The sequence below is a fragment of the Sebastes umbrosus genome, chromosome 2, assembly GCF_015220745.1.
Source record: "Sebastes umbrosus isolate fSebUmb1 chromosome 2, fSebUmb1.pri, whole genome shotgun sequence".
Lineage (NCBI taxonomy): Eukaryota > Metazoa > Chordata > Actinopteri > Perciformes > Sebastidae > Sebastes > Sebastes umbrosus.
Window position 1 is genome coordinate 36,967,218 of NC_051270.1, and position 25,993 is coordinate 36,993,210.

Consider the following 25,993-nt stretch of genomic DNA (forward strand, 5'->3'; position numbering starts at 1 on the left):
CCGAAATATAGCTTCTGCTGAAGAGCAGAGAGCAGCTGATACAGAATATGATACTGTTGGAGCACCTTGGTGGTTTACAGACCAGGACCTGCGACGTCCTCAGTTCACATCTGGCAACGGAATGTTTATTACCCATCTGTCTTTCCCTTCATTTCCTTTCATTTCTCTACTGTCACTACAATATAAAAGGCATGAATGCACAAAAATATAAAAAAAATAAGGTAATGTCAGACGGTGTTGAATAAGATGATTTCAATCATCTTAAAGCTACTTAAGGGAAATAAAAGGACTTCACTGTGTTTATGGAGAAAGCCAATATGTTGATTTGTTTTGCAAAAAAAAAACTGTTTTACTGGGTAAATTACCGCAGTACGTATCCAGTTAACTGACATATTACTCCAGTAGCTGCAGCACAATCCATCAGACCATCAGAGAAAATTCCCCTCATGGTCCCAATCACCCAAACAGAGCTACAGGCTAAATCTGCCTTTTCCTTTCATGCCCCACAAGCTCGGAGCGAGCTGCCAGGCATACTTGACTTGAAATCTTTACCCTCTCTTGACAGGTTTAAAAACATTTTAAAATCTATTTTTACAGATCAATGTTGTTGCTTTTATCAAGTGACATTTAATTTGCCTTGAATATTTTAGCCTCTGATTCCTGTGTGTTTTGCGTCTGTTGTTGTTTTCTTGTATGTTTTGCGCTGTGATGTTATCTGTCCCCGTTTCCCCTTTTTTTTATAACTCCCTGGCAGAATAAAAAATGTATCTCAATGGGACTTTTCTGGTTGAATAAAAGATAAATAAAAAAGGGGGGACTTCATGTTAATGGGTTAAATAAGCTTACACTTAAATTGCTTCCTCTCAAGATACTAGCAGTAATTTCTACAGAAAACAGGTTGGTTTAATGTTCTTGCAGCGGCCGTTTATCTTTATTTTTTCACTTGAAGACAATCATATTAAAAAAGTAGATTAAATTATCCAATATGTACACATGACATCTATTGTGTGTCTGTCCTGGGACAGGATCCCTCCTCTTTGCTCTGAGGTTTCTTTCATTTTTTCATGGTTAAAGCTCCCCCCCCCCCCCCCCCCCACCCCCCCCCCCCCCATCCCCCGTTATCCGGGGATGTAAGGACAGAGGGTGTTGTATGCCCGCCTGACCCGCCAGATGGTTAGTTAGACAGAACCATCTGAGAAGCCGTCATTGGAAACTGTTTGGAAAAGGGCAGTCACTTTTCAAATATATTTGGCAGGTGATTGGATGAACCATCTGGCAATCAAACTCTTGCCGAAGCCAGTCGGGAGAAGAGCGAAAACATCTTTTCCATCAAGAGAAGCCTTCAGTGCCGTTCTTTGCTCTTCTTTCAATGAAGAAATACTCTCCAGTTCTGATAAAACTGATGCTATTGCAGCTAAACGCTAACCTCTTCAGGAGCCGCCATTGTTGTTTTAAACTGAGGCTGCGGTCGAAAAGTAAAATAAAAAATGACGTCCTAAGGTCTTTTCCTAACCTCTTTTCCTGACCTCTTTTCCTTGACCTCTAAGGAAAACATCATGAGGTCAAGGAAAGATGTGAAGGAGAGTTCAGAAGGAGTTAGGAAAAGACAACGGCGGCGTTAAGACAATCCGACTGCACTTACACTATAGGCGCCGTAATTATGATGCAACGGTGGCGGATGTTAGTGACGCGGGTCTGCCGTGGTGAAACTACAATGTTCTGAAGATGGACTACAAAAGGCGCATATTCGCCTAGTGCGTTCTTAAATAGCTCTTTCAGTGACCGACTGCTTCGCTTGCGGTGTGTGAAAGAGAGACACCGCAGCTCCTTCTGCAGCTGAAACACTTTACATCAACGTATAATAAAAGATTATCTGACCTAACGTGGACAACCGGTGAAAAATATCACTTCATTACCAAAATTGGAACTGAAATAAAAAAAGGAATAGCCTATAGGCTACCACAACAGTTTATGATAAATATTCAGTTTCTTTTTAGTTATGGTGAAGGAGTAAAAGCATTAAATGTACATTTCTTCCTACTCCTTTTCGGACGTAATATTCATTCATGTAGATTATTTGTTTATGGACAGTTCTCTATATATGTTGACTGTTCATTTGATTTGTTATTCTTGTTTTGTTGTTTACTTAGGTATTTGTTACACGTTCGAAATAAACAGAAATAAAGTGAAACAAAATGATTGTCACACGGCCGAATGGTGCGTTGCTAAAAGTTGCAGCCGCAAGGAATTGTGGAACGCCATCATATCCTTTCATTTGGTAAAGGATAGTCCAGTGTATCCTCAGCTAAAGGAGATAAGAAAGGAAGCATTGAAGTACCTTTCCTTAGCATTTAGAGAACTTGAACAGCTCTTATCATGGCTGCTACTGAGATACTTCCAGGTTATTCTACTCCCGTAGGAACCTTCCTAAGCTAAAAAGGACTTTTCGACCGCAGCCTAACAGCCGCCTCTTTGTGTTGTCTCACACACCTAAGCCACGCCTGTAGCCGCCAGTAGCTCCTCGCAGTACGTCGATCGGTCCGTGCTCTGGCTTGCCGGTCACAAATGCGATTACCTGAAGCCTCACAAGATGGATTTTCGTGTGATATGTCTGTGATATATGATATATATCTTATGACATTGCTAGAATCCAATGTCACACACTGTACAGATTGTAAAACCCCTCGAGGCAAATTTGTGATTTGTGATATTAGGCTAATAAAATTGACTTGAATATGATGGGAGATTTATTTTACAGTGTGATACAGTTGAAAGCCGGTGCCTCACTCAACTTTGATCGTGAGGACGAGGGCGACACCCACCTTACATGCACAGTTCCTGCAGTTCTCCGGCTCCACCCACAGCTCCTTGTCCCGGTAGACCAGGCCGTTGGCGCTGCAGGTCCTCTCGCAGTGACAGCCCTCCAGCTGGGTCAGCCTGGACTCTGCGTAGTTCAACTGAGGACGAACACAGAAAACACGCAGAGTCACAAAACCAAATCAAAAGTCTACGTGTGCACGCAGGTTAACCCGCCCCCAGCGTGCCCCCGGTCCGTTTTGCACAGAGAGCTGCTCTGCTGGGAGTCACTCATTAGAAGGACACTGAATAATAAGTGATCATCATGCAGCTCATGCTCCAGACCTCGGGCTATAATCTACTGAGAAAATGACAGCCAGGACTGACAGCCCCGATCCTGCCTCACTCCTCTTTTTTTTCCCCCCACACTGATCAGCCCTTCCTCCTCAGCTTATTTCACGCTCAACACTCCACGCTTGTCTCTCGACTGAAGCGATGCATCTTTTGACTGACACGAGGCAGTGTCACGGGGAGGGGCACAGAGGGCAGTCTGCACCAACCGGGGATTAACTTTAAAGCAGGATTTAAACTACCCTGTCTCTTAGAATTTCTGTTTATATACTACTGATTTGTTTCGCCAAGTGTGTTTTGTAAGGAATGTTATTGCTGGCTGGATCATATTCACAGCCAATGGCTTTTTTATTTTTTCAGTGATGAAAGTCCGCACGGAGGTCGTGGGGAGGAGCACAGAACTTCACACTGGGGTTCGCATCCTGACTCTTGTGTGTGTGGTTTAGGCAACTAAAGCATTTGTTTTAAGGTCGGGGAAAGATCTGGGTTTTGGTTTAATGTGAATTGAGTGAACATGTCCTGTTTCGTGCTTCAAAGTCGCTATTGACCTTTTCAATATCAAACCAAGACCACGACCTTTCCCTAACATTAACCAAATACTGTGAGTGCCTAAACATAACCATTCAAAAAATGTTAGTCACGCTTTAGTTGCTACAAATGGACAGCCCGGTCTCCTAAAAATGATGTTCCAATACAACGAAACTGCATTGTGAATTACGTTTTGCGGGAAACATGTTTTTTCACAGATTACTTTTATTTTTGACGTATCATAAATACTTTTATAATGATAGTCCACTGAAGATCACGTAGGGAGGAGGTCTGGGGTTGTGGATGTGTCATACAAACTCAGGACTTTCACCCAGGAGACCGCTGTTTGTGTCCCGTATGAAACCGAAAGTTAATGTTCACTTATTTAAATTCACATCAGGAGCTTAAATCACTACGGCTGTCAATCGATTAAAATATTTAATCGCATGATTGTCCATAGGTAATTGTGATTTAATCGCACAGTGTTTATCTGTTCAAAATGTACCTTAAAGGGAGATTTGTCATGTATTTAATACTCTTATCAACATGGGAGGGGGTAAATATGCTGCTTTATGCAAATGTATGTATATATTTATTATTGGAAATCAATTAACACAAAACAATGACAGATATTGTCCAGAAGCCCTCACAGGTACTGCATTTAGCATAAAAAATGTGCTTGAATCATAACATGTCAAACTGCAGCACAACAGGCAACAACAGCTGTCAGTGTGTCAGTGTGCTGACTTGACTATGACTTGCTGCAAACTGACTATGCCTCCGCCGACCAGTCAAGTTGCAGTTTACATCCATGTCTGTCCAAAATGTCATCACTTCATCATTTTATCCTGTTAGACATTTGTTGTTTGGCCAAAAACGTGTTTTGTGAGGTCACAGTGACCTTGACCTTTGACCGACAAAACCTAATCGGTTTATCCTTGAGTTCAAGTAGACGTTTTTGCCAAATTTAAAGAAATTCGCTCAAGGCGTTCCTGAGATATCGTGTTCACAAGAACAGATCGGACAGACACACAGACAACCCGAAACATTTTGAAGTTTTCCGGCTTGGAGGCATGAAAAAGGTAATTGAGGCGTTCCTCTCCAAATGTATTTTCCGTTGTATATACGGTAAATGTCATCTCTAGGAGACTAAGAGAATTAATTCATCAGCCATGCTGCTTTGAGTGTTTGAACTCAAACTGGTGCAGGAGGGATTCACGTCGATATTGTAGCAAAGGAGATAAAACGTCAATCTGGCATCTTGATGATCCAACGGATGATTCCTGTTTTTCACTTCCTGCCACTGTGGCAGACAAGTATTTTTTTTGTCTGCCAATTAGAAATGTTATCTGTTCACAATTCAAATGATTATTTAAATATTTCCTCTCATTAAAAAATCTTGGTAAGCTGTTAGGAAGTTAAACAGGTCATAATTCTCTCTCTAATATCTATTTTATATTGTTGTGAAAACTTCTCCTTCAAACAACTGGACTGATTCAGGTTTCTCGCCAAAAAAAAATTTATTTTACAACATTACATTTGAACACATCATGATAACGTAATTTACCTTCGCCCAATAGTCATTTTACTGAGCAGAGTTTGAACGCCTCATAATTGTAACTCAATGGCACCTCCGTTAATGCTAGTAGCTCCGTTATTTATCCAAGCAGGACAGTGCTGCCCACCGGCTGCGAACAGGTAACGTTACTAACTCTCCTCCTGTCGATTACAACACAGATTTGTTATTCCCAGTGTCGCATAATCAGGGGAAAAATAAGATGTGTCCCCCTCAGGTTTAGTAGTAGTAGCACCACGCTTTTGAGCACTTTTTTTTCTCTCCGCCGTGCCTCCGGTCCCAAACAAACCGAAACATGATACAGCGTGTGTATGCCGTTACGTCGTGCATGCGTAACTGTCGGAAAGCATCAATAAGAGGAATCAACAGTCACGGAGGCATGATATGCCAAGAAATCTGACAACTACGGTTCTCTATTCCCATCACTAGCATTTTCCATGCCTGCCAAAGTGGTGGATGGCCTGACGATTTCACCCGCCACTGCCAGCAATTTACCCTGTCCATAATATCATTCAAATTAACCACATGCAGCATTATGTAAATATATACTAAATGTAATGTTTCTTTTTTTCCTGTTGAAAATCAACATCCACCAAGGTTCAGCTTGTATTCATATATAATCTACACACGTCTTTTCTGAGCAAAACAGCACACTGCATCCATGAAAGCTCAGTTTACGGCCTTGAATAGCAGCTGGCTGTTTACACACAAACAGCAATTCACATATAAATTCATATATCTATAAAGTAAAAGAACTGTCTGACCCACACATAAGCAATCAGATGTTGTTTGAAAAGGTGGAAAGGTGGGGGAATTCAAAGGTTCAATTGATCTGAGCAGCGTGGGTCAACTCAGAAATCGTAGGTCCACTTAATACACTCAAGGCTGCTCTGGCGCTGCGCCTCCGCCCCCTCTGCTCCTCTGAGACCTGCCCCGGCCACGGTGTCAGAAAGAAAGGGCTTGATGCGAAGTGATGGAGGCTTCTCAGTGAAAAAAGAAAAATGCTGGATGCCACTTAGGCCTTTTACTTCATTTAGAGGAGTCCCAGCTGGCTGCTGGAGAGCTGTGTGAGCTGTGAGCGCTGGAGATGTGTCCTGTCAAAGCCCCTAAACAAAATGTTTGAAATACAATTTCAAAGACTGGGAGGCTGCCTTGAGGCACCGCCGAGGAATACCTTTCCTGTACAGTGTGAGCATCAAATGGCACGGCGATATCACACAAAGGAGTCAGAGGCTAACAAGCATGTAGCTCCTATGGTTGATACATGAGGCAGAGCGACATGGAATAATACAATAAGATCTGAAGGAGGGCAAGGGAGAAGATGATCATTAATCTTTTTTGTTTGCCTGCATATCTAAAGGTTGTCCCACATGTATGAATTCTGGGGACCAATCAGTCTTGAGCCAAGGAGGAATTAATTAGATTTTGTTTGTATTCATATCGGGGATGTCTGCCCTCAAGTAATTATCATATTTAAGCCGTAACAATGAAACAAAAACACATTGGGACTGCAAAATCTGATGGTACATTTAAAGGGTTAATACTGCAGATCAATGCATCTTTAAATGTGAGTGATTGTGAGGATGTGTTTGGATTAACAGCAAGTGGGGGAATCCTTTTCTATTAGCCTTCCAAAGTCAGCATAAATATTGTAATAATACAATGAAGGAAAAGTGAGAGAGCAACATTGTTGTAAGCAACAAAAAATCCCTTCCCAGCACACAGAAAAATATCATGAAATGTATGATGACCAGCTCATTTCCCATGGTTGAAAACCCACTACACAATGGCAACTGACATTTAATTAGCAGAATAGGTGTGCGTCTTTACAAGCGTTTTAGTGAGTTAAAGGGAAATAGTGGTATTTTTGAACCTGCGTCTTAAGATGGATTTATACCTTACACAAGGGGTTATATAGTTGCTATTGACTAGTAGTTTTGTTGCCTAAACCTAACTAAGTCGTTTTGCTGCCTAAACCTAATGAAGTAGTTTTGTTGCCTAAACCTAACTAAGTTGTTTTGCTGCCTAAACCTAATGAAGTAGTTTTGTTGCTTTAACCTAAGTAGTTGTGTTGCCTAAACCTAACTAAGTAGTTGTGTTGCCTAACCCTAACTAAGTAGTTTTGTTGCTTTAACCTAAGTAAGTAGTTGTGTTGCCTAACCCTAACTAAGTAGTTTTGTTGCTTTAACCTTAGTAAGTAGTTTTGTTGCCTAAACCTAACTAAGTAGTTTTGTTGCCTAAACCTAAGTAAGTAGTTGTGTTGCCTAACCCTAACTAAGTAGTTTTGTTGCCTAAACCTAAGTAAGTAGTTGTGTTGCCTAACCCTAACTAAGTAGTTTTGTTGCTTTAACCTTAGTAAGTAGTTTTGTTGCCTAAACCTAAGTAAGTAGTTGTGTTGCCTACACCTAAGTAGTTGTGTTGTCTAACCCTAACTAAGTAGTTTTGTTGCCTAAACCTAAGTAAGTAGTTTTGTTGCTTTAACCTAAGTAAGTAGTTTTGTTGCCTAAACCTAAGTAAGTAGTTTTGTTGCCTAAACCTAATTAAGTAATTTTGTTGCCTAAACCTAAGTAAGTAGTTGTGTTGCCTAAACCTAACCAAGTAGTTTCCTGTGAAGACAGAAGTTTATTTTGAAAAGACTGTATGCATGTAACAAGCGGAAATTGACACGTGTTGCTGGATATTCGTAGGAAAACGTACAATAAATGAGGAATAATATAATCTGAACCTTTGTATGAGGATACATTGGTGTCTGACCTTGATGTCAGTCATTTTTATTGGGACTAATTGTTCGTTGACGGAGAGGTATGTGGAAAATCCAGATTAACAGGGACACTGATTCTGGAAGAAACTGCTCAATGCTGTCAACAGCACAATCAAAATTCCTCCACTGACACCTCTATTGTATAAGCAGAAATCCGAGAGACAGATAGCAGAAAAACGAACAACAAAACGATCTACATGGCTACATACCACTGGAGGAAAAAAAGATATATATATTGGATTGGTATTTGTGTTGATATTCCATGTTGTGGTATCAGAAAAAAGTAGTATTGAGCCATTACTACTATGTCTTTTGGCCTCTCACAACCACACGGGTATATTACAGGCAAATGCTGCCACGCTAATCCACAGACGGTGGATCACACTGCCATCTCACCTCGCCTTGACATCATCCGGACCAAGCAATTATTCACCTCATGCTGAATTCCTCCAATCTCTATATACAGCATAAAGGCAGAGAGCCATTTAGCGCTGGAGGTGACTGCTCATATGAGTCACAGCGGGGAGGATGCAATGAGGTCAGGTGGCAATAGGTTGAGGTGCACTCATGTGAAGGGGGAAGCGTTGACACAGCGGTAGGGTAATGTTCTTCATTTCACCCTTATTTACACCCAGAATTATGCTATAGCTCGCCTGCCCGCTGAGATGTCCTTGCTTCAATCACTCCCACCTGATAGCACTCACTCATGCACATAGAAGCACACACACACACACACACAAAAAGTCAATCACACTCACACACGGTTATGCAGATGTTTAGTCTTAGAAATGGTTCAAGCTCTCCCTCATGGCTGCACTGCAGAATGCACACCACCTGTTAGCCGCCTGTTGTGCCAATGCAGTCGCCATTTCCTGACACTTTACTGAACCCTGAATGCATCGGTCCCTTGTGTGCGTGTGTGTGTCTGTGTGTGTGTGTGTGTGTGTGTGTGTGTGTGTGTGTGTGTGTACTGCCCAAAAAAACCTAACCTCTAGCATCTGAAATTCATTACAATGACAGTAGCAGCAGGGCAGGGAAATAAACATTAGAATCTAAATCACTTTAACAAGATAATACAGCAGTTATTTCACGCATTGCTCCACCCCTGCATATGCTCGTAATAAAGACGTAGCTGCTCGGTAACAATAAGTGAAGGTCAGTATTATGAATGTCTGACCTACATTTAAGCAATTCTCAATGACTAAAATGTCTTTATCCCAAATACTGTGGTTAAACGTAGAATAGAAGCCAATGACATGGAGCCAGAAGTTCAAGATCAGATGTATTAAACCCCAGAGGGTAGACAGCTGTTGTTGACTGTTGGGCTTGAGTTTGAGTATTTTTTTATGCTAAATGCAGTACCTGTGAGGGTTGCTGGACAATATTTGTCATTGTTTTGTGTTGTTAATTGATTTTCAATAAGAAATATAAACATACGTTTGCATAAAGCAGCATATTTGTCCACTTCCATGTTGATAAGAGTATTAAATGCTTGACAAATCTCCCTTTAAGGTACATTTTGAACAAATAAAAAATGGGCGATTAATCGCGATTAACTATGGACAATCATGCGATTAATAGTGATTAAACATTTTAATCGATTGACGGCTGTAATTAAAACCTTTAAAATACGTATTCAATTATAATATTAAATACAATACATATAAGACAAGACTTTACAAATTATGTTGAAAACACAACCCAACTATCGAGTCGTGCAAAGGTTTCACAGCTACGGGCACAAAATATCTTCTGAATTATTGTGTTGATCATCTCTGTATCCTTAACCGGTCACTCAACACACTTTATAGACCACCAAACAGGGAATGACCTTCAAACTGAATTAAGGTTTGAACTCTTGCTGCCTCAAATAAAACGAGATAAGCTCATAAAACATACAAGCTTTCATCCTTCCCTTGTTCCTTCCTTCATTTCCTTCTTCAACTGATGTGAAAGCAAAAGATTTTCACCTAACAGCAGAACTCTACTCTTCTTCAATTCAAGGTCGTTTCAGTTCTAGTTCTACGGAGCAAACGGAGCAAACTCAATCTGCTGATGAGGACGGTGTAATATGGTCAAATGCTCCAGAACAAGCAAGTAAGTGGACGGGACTCCCTAATACTATGTGACGCCAAGGGGCGTGACGAGTTGGGATGAGAACGTTTTTGTAGGTTTAATCTTGGTCTTAAGGCAAACATCGGGTTAATAAACAACTTTTTATATTACAGTTTTGCTATCTTATCAAAAAAATCCCCAAAAGTGACGAGACCCATCAGGCACACAACACTTTGTACGGCACTGCCTTTGGGTGAAATACCACGTTTTTAGGGAGTCCAATAAGCTGACGTTGAGTTGAGGTTGTTGTGTCAACTGTAATTTACAAGGTCAAGCTCTACTCTTCTTTACTGTCATTCTTGAGGAACTATAATGCTTTCATTCACATTTCCCTCTATTGTTATTAGGGATGCACCGATACCGATACCAGTATCGGGTATCGGGTATCGGGTATCGGGTATCGGGTCCGATACTGTGCTCATGTACTCGTACTCGCAAAACGGCTCAGATACAACAGCACCGATACCACTTTATGGTGGCGTGACGTTAACCTCTCTCCACACTCTCTCCTCGCTCCACATCCCCAACGGTGCGGGCGAGAAGGGTTGGTGGTGCGCCCGACCCCGCGGGGCCAGGATCTCACCTCAGCTGGCGCGCGCCGGCCCTCACTTTCCTTGCATCACAGGGTTTTGCTTTCACCCTCTGACTCGCGCGTGCGTCAGACTCCTTGTTCCGTGTTTCAAGACGGGTCGGGTGGGTTGCAGACATCGCCGCAGACCACTGGCGCCTTTGACGTGGGCCGAGCCACACCCTGGCAGCACGACGCAGGACAGTCCGCCCCGGTCGACAGTCGCACCGGGAGCAGGGGGTCCCGTCCCAGCGAGCTCTTTGTCCACGGTGCGGCGAGGTCCGGGCGGGGAGCGCTGTAAAGATGTGGCCGCGAGCCACCTTTGCCCCGAGCCTTTCCAAGCCGGTCGCAGCGCCCCGCCTCGTATACGGGACTCCCCAGCCTGTCGTGTGTCGCTCACACCCTACAGCTGGCTGTTAACGAGGGTCTTTTGGCACAGAGAGGTACTCGTATCGGTACTCGTATTGGTACTCGGTATCGGTGAGTACCCAAATGTAAGTACTTGTACTCGGTCTGAAAAAAAAGTGGTATCGGTACATCCCTAATTGTTATGATGAAAATGTATATTCAAAGTGAAAACTGTTCCATTCTTTCACCACTCGAACGCAAAATGTAAAAAAAATAATAATAATAATATGGGGACTTCTGGGACCAAGAGGTTGCTGTTCCCTCTTACATACACATTAATATCTTTTCTGTTTTTTCTGGTTTGGGGTCTTTTAAAACCACTTCAATCCACACTCACAATAACAACCGTCACAATAATCAGATTTTCTAAAGACAAATTAAGGTGCATGTTCATTTTGTTTTTTGTTTCCTAACAATAACTTCTATCTCTCTCAGGTACCGCCTTGTTGAAATGAAACAGAAATGAGATACTGAGGGAAAAGAACAATGCACTTCAATGAAGGCAGCAAATATATCAAAGGATCCAGCTGTCTCCGGCTGTAGTGGAGAAGGGGAGTTATTTATTCATTTTCATTTATTTATTTATTTGCTTGTCAGCTACAACTGGGAAAGATATTAGTGGATCTTTTAACTGGATACTTTTATTAGACATAGTTGCCAACATTTTTACATATTCATTGTTTTGTCTTTTATCTGTAAAGTCTGCTAAACATTTGTGACACCAATAACTCTAGTTCTGCAGCACATTATAAAAGTTGTTATTGTAATAATTTAGGGAAAATACATAAAATAACTGTTTTTCTCTGCAGTACTTCTGGTCCCGTCACTTTATCGAAGGTGTTTGATTGCAATAATTTAGGGAACATCTGTAAAATAACATTATTTCTCTGCAAAACATTGACTGGAAATTTCTGGAAATTTAAACATTTATTTGAATTTGGATATTTTAATTTTACAGTTTTTTGTTTGGCAGCCGCTGCAAGTCCTTTCACCATTTTCTGTTGAGCTGCTGGTGGTGGTTTTCTGTGTGGGAGGTTGTTCCTTGTTCTTACCTTCAGGGTCATCTTGGCCAGTAGCTCCTGAAGGTCCATGATGCCTTGCACCAGGCTCAAGAAATCGCTGCAGGTCGGACAGGCTCAACGGAGGAAAGAGAAAGCACCAAAACAGAGAGGAAAAAGGAGAGGAAAAGCAAGAGGGAAGCATTTAGATACGACACAATATTTATTTAAAAAAAAAAAAAAGTATTGGAACGCAGCTCATGTCGGCCGGCAGCAAACAAAAGGGAAGCCTCGCACATCTGTTTACTCTTTGTCTTAGCCTTGTGGCTGGCGTTAGTATCAATAATAAAGCGACAAGGTGTGATTACATGCCCTATTGATCAGTAACAGAGACAGTGGCACAGCGGTGGCCTTGTATCTTAATCTGTTGGACAGTAAACAGATGGAGAAACGAGGGCGGGGAGAGAGGAGGCTGCACTGAATCTGAATTAAAGCAAAATGAAGATTACTGGAGAGAGAGAGGAAGATGATAGAATGGAGGGGAGGCTTTGTCTGTGATCAGCAGAGGAGAGGTCACCACCGGCTGACACATAGCTCATTGCAGTCCAATCTTATAATGGCGCACAGTAATGGGGAGTGCTCTTTTTTTTTCCTTTCTACTTTAACTCTTACTAAGAGCGTGTTCAGAACATTATGTGTGACTGTGTCATCACGATACTCACTGCGGTTAAGGTTGGGACACTGTGTGATGTAGCCATTGGGAGCGAAAATCAGCTTCACGTCCTGGATAATGCCCTGGAAACACAGAGGGAGGGGGTGCAGGGAGAAGACAGAAAGAGACAATGATAAACATCGATTGGTAAGATCATGGAATATCTCTGTGGATCTAATGGCACAAAACATGACAGACAAGAATATGACGATGTTGCACATATGTGACTCAGATCTGTTTATTTTATAACACTGTGAACAGCACAAATCACATTAAATCTGATCTTTTCATTTCTGGTTTGGTCCACTTTCATAATGTGGTCCTATATCAGATCAGGCTGGTCTCATACATGTTCGTAGCTGTACCTACGGAAAGTGATGCACAGTAATTAGTAATATATCCCACAAAATCAATTTGTGTCTAATTCATGTAATTGTGAACCCGGAAATATAAAGAACGGCAAATGCCGTGTAGGGAAGAGGACGGAGTGGATGGTTGGGTAAAAAAAAAATGGCGGACTTTTGCCTAGGAGACCCGCGTTCGTGTCCCGTGTGAAACCAGAAGTCAACGTTGATTTATCTGTAACGTAACTTAAGTACTGAGGTAACGCCACTTCCGGAGTTATTTTAAGCCAAACCTACGATATTTTCCTAAACCTAACTAAGACGTTTTGTGGCCTTATCCTAACCAAGTAGATATTTTCCTAAACCTAACCAAGGAGTTTCCTTGCCTGCACCTCGTTTCCACATAGCTCTGTGTACGTATGCAAATCAACCGGAAGTTCGTTCATTCCTGCGGGAACCTCCGTGATCTCCGATGTTGTTGGTGAATCTCTTCCTTACGTTTTTTTTTTCAGTGCATAACTTGCCTCAAGTACGTTGAAAAAAGTCAACTTTTGCGGCAGATTACTGACAGACCATAAGCACCGCATGCCACAGGAAGTAAGCATAACATGCTAGCGAATGAATAAACTGATACAGCTCTATTCATACAACTTTTCTAAGTAAAAAAAATGTACACACTGTCGCTTCACTGCTGTACTTATGTTATCTTATTTTACTTTATTTTATTCTATTCGATTTTGTCTCATTTTAAGGTGTATTGGTGTTAGGATGTGTTGTTTAAGCTACTTTTAAGCAAAATTTCATCAATAAAGTATCCATCTATCTATCTATCTATCTAATACAGTAATTCTACAGCAGCATACTGCTAAATCCCTGTAGTATACTGATATAACTACTGTGAGGTCACAGTATACAGCTGTCATTTCACAATAACTTACTGTAAAAAATATACAGTAAATTGCTGTGAAAGTAATGCAACTAGTAGCCAGTAATTTACTGGAAATATACAATCAAATAACTTACAGTGTAGGTTTGAATGTTCTTGTATTTTAGAAATGGTGAAAAACCACCACAGCAAATGTTAAAAAATAAAAAAAACTATTGTCGTACTATATATACAGTACAGCATCCATTCCTAACTGAACTGAAGCAAATGTACTTCACACATAGAGGGGAAGTAAATTGCCTATAACGGATAGAGTTCTCTCCTTTAACAGACTATCTGTCAATCACTGTGAGTGACGGGCTCCAGAGGTGCAGGGCTGGTAAACAGAGGGCTCCATGATGACCACAGAGAACAATCTCGGGGAGAAAAAAACTCTCTCTAATGGAAAACCCAACTTGTAAAACACTAGGCTGCCCACACGCACACACAATAACACACACACACACACACACACACGGGGGTAATATAATTTCACCGTTCCTTCAAAGTGGCGACTGAAAACATGCTGGAAGGACATTAGAATTCACCACCTCAAGCGCAGTTGGCATCATCTCGTCTCTCGCTCTGTGTGTATGTGAAATTATTTTACAGTGATTTGGCTGGCCTGTGTGCAAGCAACACCTGCCTCCTTTTCAAACAGAGACACGGGAGGAGGGAGCCTCGAGGCGAACAGGCTTGGAGCACAGATTGAGAACAAACACCCTCACACACACTCCCACACTCACACACACACACAGAGAGGCTGTGTGAGCAGTGGATGGTGAAGAAGAGATTGTCAGTGTCACTCAGAATGAAAATGAGGGTGTAGATCACAGATGTCTGTCCCGGTGGTGTAATATAGGGGCCCTGACCACACATCACTGTCAATGATCAGCAGGTAATTCGAACTGAAGTCATACAATCTCTCTCTCTCTCTCTCTCTCTCTCTCTCTCTCTCCCACACACACGCGGGCAGAAACGTGCACACATTTTTTTTTTTTCATGCCTCAGCCAACCCCTATGGCAGATATGTTTCAATAGCACTATTCAGGAATAAGGTCTATATGCTCCTCCGTGGTGAGACAAGTCCAATTACACAGCTGCTTTCAAGTCATATACAGTCAGAGCAGTGACAGATTTTTTTCTATTGTGTTGTCTCTGCACAACAGAACATTGGATTTGAAATGAACGGGGGGAAAAGTGCTGACGTTCAGCTTTAAAGCTGCACTAATCAATACTTTTAGAACAATGAAATAAAAGGACTATATACAGTAAAGAGAGGTTGCTAAAAGTGATGAATCCACAGAGAATTATCACCAACTGTGCAGATTCTTTAAGCCTCTTTTAACTCATAGTTTGGAGTTTTGCTGTATGTTTTCAGCGTACCTGTAAATCCAGTGTACGCTAACTCCCTGCACCAAATGGCAGACAGACAAACCTATTGACTAGCTGAATAAACTAGCAGCTCAAAAGCCAGTTCTTTTTTTTTCGGGAGACCAAACCAGAGCTAAAAGATAGTGAATATCATGAATGTACTTTCATCAGGTGGACAGACACAACTTCTAAAGATTCCTCGTTTATTTAAAGTTACTGTGAGGAATGTTTAATTGTATTAAACTTTAGCCCTGATTTTCCACTCCCGGAAAGTTTTTAGAGCTCTCCGACAAAAGCCCCCGATCAGAGGTGAATCGGCGTCGGCTCGCGTTGATTCCCCGCAGACACATTCCAGATATCTAACATGCTAAATACGAGACACGGTTTGAGGGGAAACCTGGGGGAGGAGGGGTCGCCTATTACAACAGGAACTTAGGCTCTGTTCAGACCTGGTATTAACATGCGTCCTCAGTGATTCAGTGATCGGATCACAAGTGGACAGCTTTAACTACGTCTATTCACACCTGGCATTAGACTGCGTCTCCACATGCGTCTTCAGTGGCCACATGTGATCCGATTGACTTCCCCGCTCTATAATGCACATAAACACGCAGTAAAAACACGGCTAATACAGCAGCCGTTGTGATGTAATATTACATGAATGTCAGTAGTAATATCCTACATATTCATGAATTCTGGTACATTTTATTAACATTTAAATAAAAGGTTATTGTACCGGCGGTCCCCGGGGACCTCCGTGCCATCAGCACCGCTGCTTTTGCCAGACAACACCAGCTTACAGAGCTCCAGAGAGCCGGGGAGGACAGAGAACAGGCGGGCGGGCGGGCGGGCGGGCGGGCGGGCGGGCGGGTGTCAGTGGTTCTTAATGTGGCCCAGGACGCATTCGCGTACACACTGCTAAAAGAATGTGGTCATATGTGGCCCAGACCATCTCGGATTGTGGTCTGAAAGATCCGATCTCAATGCGTCCTCAATGCGACTTGAGTGCGTTCACACCTGTACTTAGAGCCGTCCACTTGTGATCCGATCACTGAGGACGCATGTTAATACCAGGTCTGAATAGGGCCTTACTGTATGTGTTGTTTGCAACATGGAGCAAAGTTGTTGTTGCACCTAGAGGAATAAATAGTAAAAAAAAAGAGTGTGGAAACAGGCTATTTTGTAAACACACGTGTCAACAACAACATCAGCAATGTCTTGCGTATGGTATTACGTCATTTACCGTGTAATTCTCGCATGTTTTCATGAAAGAACATAGTTTATTGCCACCACACTATCTAATTTTGGGATGATGACGAGGGCTTTTTTTGTTGTTGTTTTTTACGGCCAAACTGTGTATTGTCAGTCCAAGTGATTGTGAGTTTCCTCCAAACATATAAAGCATCCCATTGAGGGACGATGAATGAAAAAAGGGCTTCAGTTCCTACACTGTTCATCTGCTGTGGATGTGAAGATAATCAAGTAAAGCTGAACGTCGGCACTATAACATCGTTTTCATTTCATAGCCAACGTGCTGCAGGAGTATAGAGACAAAGCAATTAAAAATGTGTCACTGTCCAAATACTTACAGACGGCATTGTAGTCTTGACTAAATGCAAGACAAAAAAATGTGTGTGTGCGTGTGTGTTTTTACACATTTGTATGAGAAACAGATGTATTTATACTGTTAAAAAGATGAAAAATAAGATTAGAATACGGATTGGTTTAAGATTTGGATAAGACTCACGCTGGGGAGAGGGAATGAATACAGTCAATGAGGATCCTCACAAGTGGTGCAAATGTGTGTGTGCCTATGTGCTGTTTATGCATCATTTGTTTCTTTGTTTCCCCAAACGTTCACAAGTTCACTCACCGTTATTGCTGATAGAATTACCATCTCTACGCTTGTCTGCTCGCTTGTACAGTCATAATTCCCAGTTAGCTTGTTTATTATAGCAATAATAGGCTGGGCGTATTTGGCCGGCACTCCGCCTTCAGGCAACATTGACAGAAGTATTATCCTGGGTAAAGCTTTTTCCTGTGATTCTATTTTCTCAATTTGATCATGCACAACATGACCTTTCCTTGGTCTAGCCGGGTCTGAAGACTTAACCTCCACCTGCGGTTCATCTCCCAGGACTAAACACGCATCAACAACAAACACTCATTAACAAGTATGAGAGAGGGCAGATGAACAGAGAGAGAGAGAGAGAGAAAGGGATGATAATGATGCCGATGATCTCCACAAAGAATTGACTTATTCACATCTCCGTGCTCCATTTGACAGAGGCCAACTGTTTTAAGGCAATACACGACACCTTGATGGACTAGGGCTGTCCTCGACCAAAGAAATTCTTAGTCGACCAACACTCATTCGATTTTGTCGACTGATCGATTAGTTGACTTAATCGACGGATCAGTAAAAATGGGTTTCTCAGCAAAGAATTACACTAAAGCACCACTTTAAATCTTGTGTTTACCAGAGATGTGCTCTTAAGTTTCTAGGAAATAACTAATTCAGCATGAAAAAAAGCATAAAAAAATGACTAAGTGTCTAAAGAAATCTTAGTCGGCTAAGACCAAAATGACCAATTAGTGGACTGATCGACAAAGAGGGGTCAGCCCTATGATGGACAGTAATGATGTAGCTCACTCAGTGTCCAATAAACTTTGACCTGTTGCGTGTTGGTGCCACTAGACATGCAGACATTAAAGGCTCAAACTCACCACAAACAACAAGTTGAGATGTTCCCCCCGTAGACTGTTTATAAGAAGTGGACGTAGTCACCGTGATGTCACCCATTGGTTTGTGAATTGCTGTTTTGAAGCCTCGAATTCAGCATTTTGGCTGTCGCCATCTTGTTTTTTTGCAACCAGAAGTGACACAAGAGAGTGGGGAACCAAGTACAACCGAACGCTAAATAAGACATTTTTAGGTGATCAAATTGTTCAAAATGAACTTTTTTCGGACTGAAAACACACTGTGAAAGGGTAAAAGTTCTAAGAAGAAAACAGGGACAACTCCCAGACCAGACAACGACGTGGTAGCGACCTGTCAATCACAAGGTAGCCCCGCCCTAAAGCATCCCCCTGCTTTATGGTCTATTTGACTCTAAATGGGACCATAATTTACTAAATGAACATCATGCTGTATTGAAGAAGACTTGAAACTAGCGATTGAGACCATAAACTCATGTTTACAATGTTTACTGAGGTAATAAATCAAGTGAGAAGTAGGCTCATTTTCTCATCTCGTCAAAGGATGTGCGGACACTCTCCCCCTTTCCCCTTTCCCCTCTCTCCTCCTCATACAATGGTCATGTTAACATCATTACTCAGCTCATTCTTGGGACCTGTCTAGGCCTTTTAGTCACTTCTTCTTCTTTCAGCCGTCAGTCATCATCTTTATGCTTTAGCTCATCAAGATTCACTTCCCCTGTGTCACAGGACTACAGGTCCCGAGTTTTAGCTTTTCCATGCTCAACCTCCTACAGGTTACCTTAACACAATGATGAATCACTTTTTAATTCGATAGATTACATAAACAAAATAATAAATCACTTTGACTTCTATAATCTATGCACTTCCTTCCAGTTATAGTCAATATAGTAACACAGTGCTGAGGAGCGTGTACGAAGGAGTGAATTTATGTTTTTCGTCTCGAGAGCAGCCACTTCTATGCAGCGAATCGAGGACTTTGCCGTCGAAGTTGTTTCACTTTGACTCGGCACCGATCTACTGTGCGCACGAATCCCTTCTCCTTCAGTTTATCTCAAAAGACTTTATAAACATCACTATTTTTGTGGACTTTATTCAGCATATTCTGTATGTTCTTTTCGGCCCAGATGTCAAGCGAAACATCAGACTTCTGCAGGAGTCCAGGTCAGTCCTCTCTCACTCATGTTAACCTTGTTTGTCTGTGTCTATGTCATGATTATATTCTCCCTGCAGTCGAACCATGCAAGGGGTCGCGAGGAAACCTCTTGCAAGCGATGGTCTCGGTTGTGAGAGTACCATTACTGTGTTTACAACAGTCCAAACGAACCGCACCAGAGATTCATTAAAACCGACTAAATGTTGGCTTGTGAAAGCGCCCCAAAGGCCTTTTTCTGCACGCCTTTTTGTTTCAAATGAGAGACGATGATGGGTTAATTTAACTTGTGATTTTAGCTGCAATTGTCTGGAGGATCGGCTATCAAATTGCACACAAAAACATGTGTGTATATGTCATTCACTGTGTAGCGTACATGCTCAAACCTGAGGGAGGCATGCACTACTGCACACGACTTCCTAACATAACAAAGATAGAAATTAAGCAGGAGCACTTAACCAACGTCTTGGCAGTGCAGACTTTAATCCATCAGCTAATGTCGGGGCAGCAGTTGTGCCTTCTTCAGAAATGAAAGGAGAAAGGCATCTTATTTAGCCATTCTTGCGGGAAACAGATGTGCAAAAGCATCTAAATATAAACAAGTTAGGCTTGGGGCGATATAAAAAAATTATCGTTAGAAACAATATTGGTTGGCCATGATAATGGTCCTCACGTGTCCACGATAACAGAACGATATTCAATTATGTTCAATACAGGGATTCCGCGAGTATATTGTAAGCCCGGCGGGCCTGAGATGACTCCCCGCTGGGGCAAAACATCGGGGAATTATGTATTTTTAAGATGTTTTTTAAACTAAAATGTGTTATACAAGTAGCAAACTCCTTTAAGGAATAACTCAGTGCGTAGGTTGTGTGCTTAATGTTAGTGTCTATGTTTGTGGTCCAGAGAGAGAGAGAGAGACAGACAGACACACAAGCAGAGAGAGCGAGGGAGCGTGTGTGTGTGACAGAGTGACGGTGAAAGGAAGTCAGTTGTAACTAGCTGTGAGAGAAGCAGTGTGTGTACAGTTCAGACTGTCGGTGAATGAATGCTTCAACTCCTCAAGACACAAGCCGAGTTCCTGTGTCTTGTAGGATTTTTCCACTCATGACTTGGCGTGTCAGCCCAGCACGGCAGGAATTTATGTCTCCATTACAACAGTTACGCGCTACTCAAAGGAGCGGTTGTAAAATGGCGCTAAACACATTTCATTTCCTATATTCTTTACAATAAAAGTCCCCCGTTATTTTGTCATTTAAAAGCTTTTATTATGAAACAGCAAAATCAGGAATTGTTGAGTTTTCATCAGCAGCAACTTAACACGACTCTCATGCAGCTGAAAAGCTTAACGGTAAAATAAAGCAGTATGTGAAAGTACAAACGGTGAAGTTGGAGATTCAGTTAAAAGCTACAAAAGCACTGAAAGCTGAACACACAACGTCTTTCTCTCTGGTCTCCCGCACGCTTGTTTGAGGGGAAGAAGAAGAAAGAATTGTCGCGATTCTTTGGTTTTAAACCAAACGAAAAAGGAGAGCCAGAAAACGTGAACGAAGTGATTTGTAAACTGTGCGATAAACAAGTCGGGACTAAAGATGGAAACGCCAAAACATCTCCGCTCATATCTTAAAACTCACCATCCAGAATACGCAAGTCTGCCACCGACTCCCTCCACAAAGAACAGCCGGACCAAAACTCCTCCCACGGCGAGCAGTCAGCCCTCAATCAAAGGTAACAACATATAAACGGAGGCGAGACTGTACGAGGTCACTTACTAGTCACCAGCTGATTGATCTGGTTTATTGATCTCAGCATGTCATGGTCATTAAAATAGCGCTAACTGTCTATTCATTGCGGCCACTTATGTATTGCAATGTATGCGTCTACAGTCCATAGATGTTTATATCTACGTGCATTTCTCTTCAGCTTTTTTGGACGATCATCTTTTTTCTTGAAGCAATATCGTCAGTTGGGAAATTTCAATATCGCCAAACCCTAAAAGAAGTACGTTCAATGACAATACAAATGATTTAAAAGCCCTGATCCTTAATACAGTACATTCACATGTTAAGGTACCCAATTACTTAAAGATAGAGTCGACAATGTTGGAAAGCTAGCATAATTTGAAAGTAGCATCGCCTCAGGAGCTCACCCCCTCCCCTCGGAGCTCCTTCCAAGGCATTGTAACTACTTCACAGACACAGAGCCGAGAGAGGACCTCAACTCAACAACGCTACCTCATGACAAGTAACCGCGGCAGTGCTACTGCAGGGCTGAGCTTTCTCTTCCATTCTCCAGTAAACGAGTTCAGGCTGGTGCCTGAGTGTTGAGTACGAGCAGGGAGGCAGGGAGGCATCTGATTGGTTCTTTCCAAGCGGACCTCGAGGCAGTGATTGGTAGACATTTTTACAGGTTAACAGCAGCTACAGATGACGGCTCTTTTCCGGTCCTTTTTCAGAGCTCATAAGTAATGAATCGCTGTCGGGGTGTAAAGACCATTTCAACCGATATAACAAATAGTGTATACTGGAGAACATCGTCAACCCTGCCTTTAAGCACCATTAAGGATCCTCACAGCATACGACATTCTTAAAGTTTAGTTCTTCGTAAAGAAGTTGAAATTAATTCCATAATATACTGATGCGTTTCCTTTTGCTCATTCTGCTTTTCAGAAGTTGGGTAATTAACCCGACACTGTACTGTTTTGCTACTGAGGTTTGAACACCAGGTATAGAGAAGATCATACTGTGGATGGTACATCGAAATAAAAAGAACAAAGACGCGAACAAAAGCATAAACAAACAAATTTAAACAACCAGGAAACAGAGGCAATGCAAGACATACACGGGGAGATCAAAAGACAGACTTGAGTGAGAGATCTAAGCTGTGAATCTCTCGTGTCCAGATTCGGCTTTTCCGTCATTGCGCTGCCTCATTCTAACGTGTTCGAGCTTTCCATCATTGTCCGTAGTAGATTCATTACTGGCCCGTGGTGCATGAAAACACCGAGCGTTTCACAAAAGCACCGGTTCCAAACGAGCTCGCCGTGTCCCTGAGGAGTCAGCATCCTTGGCACAATGGATTCTAGATAAAGATAATTTATTACAGTTCCTCCTTCAGACGGAGAAGCTCCCGGGAGGAGGCGGCACGAGGACGAGGAGCGTCTCAAGCCGCTGCGAGGGCTCGATATGTTTTATTTAAAAGGCCTAGTTAGCTTGTCTTATCATTATCCTACTCCTGAGTCCCGAATGGGATAGATTACAGCTGCAGCTTTATCTCACCTCCTATCTCCATCTGCACTGTTACTTCTTCTACTTCTTTCGCCCTCTTTATTCTTTTCTCTCGTTTCCCAACAAGCTCTTCAGCCTTCTCGGCTTTTCACATGACAAGATCTAAGTAGGCTCTGTTTTATCCTCTCGTCTTTAGCAGGTTACAGACGGGAGCAGGTGAGAAAGTGTGAAGGGAATAGCAAAGGAGTAGCAAAGTAAAGTTTTTTAACAATATGTTTTGTCTCTGTCCATATCGGCTTTCTCTATTTCTGTGTGTTTGTGTCTCTTAAGGCCCCTGCACAATATCCCTCGCCAATGTTTGCCAAGAAATAGTTATAGCACATACTGTAACTCCCCGTTAAGCCATAACTTGTTGTTTTTAAATTTGTGTTTGAGTAAAGATTCAACAAATGGGATACAAGGTGTTGATTTGTTAGCTTTCGAGGCAGTGGTAGGCGTATTGAACTTTGGATAGAGTTAGGTTAGCTGTGTCCCCCCTGCTTCCAGTTTTTATGCTAAGCTAAGCTAATTCAAAGACTGGGAAATAAAAGACAACAGGATTTTAGAGAGTTTTTGTCAATCCTTCTTTTCTTTTCTTAAAGTACTAAATCTTTTTTAACATGCAGAGAAAGACAGCAGCCCTGAGCTGGAATGTAGCTAGGTAGCTAGACATTGAACCTGAATGGAACCAAACCCATCAAAGGGGAACACCACCTAAATTAAGAATGCCAGTATGTTATTTTCCATTGCCTAGGAAAGTTCAATCGATATTTGTGAACATGAGCTACTCTCTTAAAGTCAGAAACCAGAGAAGTAAGTTTCAAACTTGTGATGTCATAGGGTAGAAAGTCTGGAGCTACTCCATAGACAATGAATGGGAGACTTTATGATGAATGGAGATTTTATGGATGTTTGTTTTCTTTTTATACCCAAAATGAGCTTGATTTTATTGTAGTGTTAGTTGTGAAACAGAAAATGTTCCCATTTACTCAGAACATTCCCCTGGGTGCTCTCAGGTTCATCTACTGTATAGCATCTCTCCCCATTTATTGTCTATGAAGCAGCTCCAGACTTTGTACCCTATGACATCACAACGTTGAGTTTTAGCACTCTAGTTTTGGGATTTAGGAGAGAGTTAAAGTGGCAGTAGTCAGTATATGTTTGGCATCATTGGGCAAAAATGCCATAATAACCTTTCAGCATATTATACATTCAAGTGTTCTGAGAGATAACTAGACTTCTGCTCCTCCTCATGGCTCTGTTTTCAGGCTTTAGAAAATCTAGCCCGTGACGGGAGACTTTGACCAATCACAGGTCATTTCATTGAGAGAGCGTTCCTATTGGCTGTGCTCCGGTCATTTGACCGGTACTTGGCGTTCCTTCAAGCCATCTCAACCTGATCTCAACATGGCTGCCGGGTCACAAACTTTCTCATTTTACAGTTAAACCGTACACTACAAGATGATTCTGAAAACATCTGAGGAGAGAAATAGGCATTAACGTAACATAATATTGATTCATATTTGATCAGCGCTGCCTAGTTTGACCGTTTGGTCGGACTTCGCGAGTGATTGACAGCCGGCTCTCATAGACAGCAGATGGACAGCAGACCTCAGATCAGCTCTTACTGCTTGTTTTCCTCCGGTCTGTGAAATCTTGCAGATGATGTTAGGAGCACCGGAGGACACCGGAGGACACCGGAGGACACCGGAGGATGCCAGAAGACACAGGAGGAACATGATTTTTTAAACCGTTTTATAAAAATAACTACTACTACTACTTTAATCAGATTTGCTCCAATCTCGCCTACTTCAGCTTTAAAGGTACAAGATGTTTCCGAAAACATCTGAGGTGAGAAATAGGCATACAGTAATAGAATATATATATTTGATCAGCGCTGACTAGTTTCACAGTTTGCGAGTTCACAAGCTTCACAAGCAGTGATTGACGGCTGCGTTAGAGACTCCTCGGCTGTGATTGGTTGTTTTTTCTTTGGAAGCGGTGGAATCTTGCAAATGCCATTAGGAGCACTAACAGCAGGCAGAGGAACCTGATTGTTTCACAGATTATCTGTCTTAAGGCACTACAGTCAGGATATAGTTTCAGTTCGAACAAATATGACAAAACTTTATTGTTATTAAAGTTACCAACTGCGGCTTTAACTAGAACTAATTTATTATTTTCAGATCTGGGTAGACGGCACTCATGGAATAATCAAACTATAACTAAGTTTCTATCTCTGGAAAACTTCTTGGCACACGTTGAATTATGAGATATGTTGGCTCATAAATATGCATGAGTAGCAGCGGGAGATAATTAGGTGAATGTTTAAAAAAAAAAAAAAAAGGTGTATGTAGCTCTAAACGGCCCTTCTGATACAACGTGCAACAGGTCCTCGATTCAATGTTTTACAAGAGCACCTGTCAGCCGACATTCCAACTCATCCCAGTGTAAACCTGAAGGGAAAATCTCCCCATTCCCTCTTCGCTTCACACGAGCCTGCACGCTTCCCACACCATCTGTCTCTGCTGCTGACAAAGACTTCTGAGCGCTGCCTGCACATGTCGGGGTAGACAGACTCCCATCACTGAGCCGACGGCGGGTAGGGAACTGGATGATGGGAGCTGCGTCTTTCAAGACCAGAGCTTTTCCTCCAGAAGAAGGAGCTCCTTGAAGCCTTGATGCAAGAGGCTATGAGGGATGAGGAGGAAGAAGAAGAAGAGGGAGGAGGGGACAGTGGGCTGATGTGCAGCAGCGATAGTGTCAAAGCATGAGGAGGAGAAATTATTTACACCACAGTGGGCTGATCAATATTACATAGATGTTAGACAGAAAAAAATATAAAACGGCCCATTGATTGCATGGTGGGTGGGCGGGAGAGGTGGGAATATCAGGAGTGCGTTCATGTCTTGGTGACACTCAGCCACATCCCCTCCCTGCTGTGAGCACACGCAGGAGCCTGAGAAAATGAGCAGTGATTAAAAATCGACAACTTGGTAATGGGCTTGGGAATACGCCTTTCAAAGCATACGCTGAGCTTTTTGTGGCTCCTCTGAGAGCCCTTCTTTCTTGTATCTTCCACTTGGCTGTCTTCCCCCCACACAGCCTATGGCCAATTATACCAGGCAATCTTTAATGTGAAGCACGTTCAGGTGCATGAAGGAAATCATCTGTGGAGTCTTACCTTGAACAGGCCATGCTTGTGGCTGTGCTGGCCCAGCCACACTCCGCTGCCCGGGGTCAGCTCCATCTGAGGAGGGTCTATCACCCGCTCGTAAATCCTGCCAACGACAAATCAGAAGAGAATGTTTGGTTATGATAGCGACACTGATACAAGCATGTTTCTCTTTTTTGTCCTGGTCTGGCAGGAACACTGATCCAATACAGCTGAGCGGTAAAT

The 25,993-nt window shown here is 42.2% G+C and overlaps 1 protein-coding gene across 1 annotated transcript in view; it reads right to left on the minus strand.

Annotated features, from left to right (window-relative positions):
* LOC119500673 (protein kinase C-binding protein NELL1-like) overlaps positions 1-25,993 on the minus strand; it is a 384,179-nt gene that overhangs the window by 226,197 nt on the left and 131,989 nt on the right. The window contains exons 5-8 of the mRNA XM_037790521.1: positions 25,778-25,874; positions 12,824-12,896; positions 12,156-12,238; positions 2,823-2,957 (exon numbers count right to left, since the gene is read on the minus strand). Of these exons, the coding sequence (XP_037646449.1) occupies positions 2,823-2,957; positions 12,156-12,238; positions 12,824-12,896; positions 25,778-25,874 (388 nt within the window). The remainder of the gene's footprint in view (positions 1-2,822; positions 2,958-12,155; positions 12,239-12,823; positions 12,897-25,777; positions 25,875-25,993) is intronic.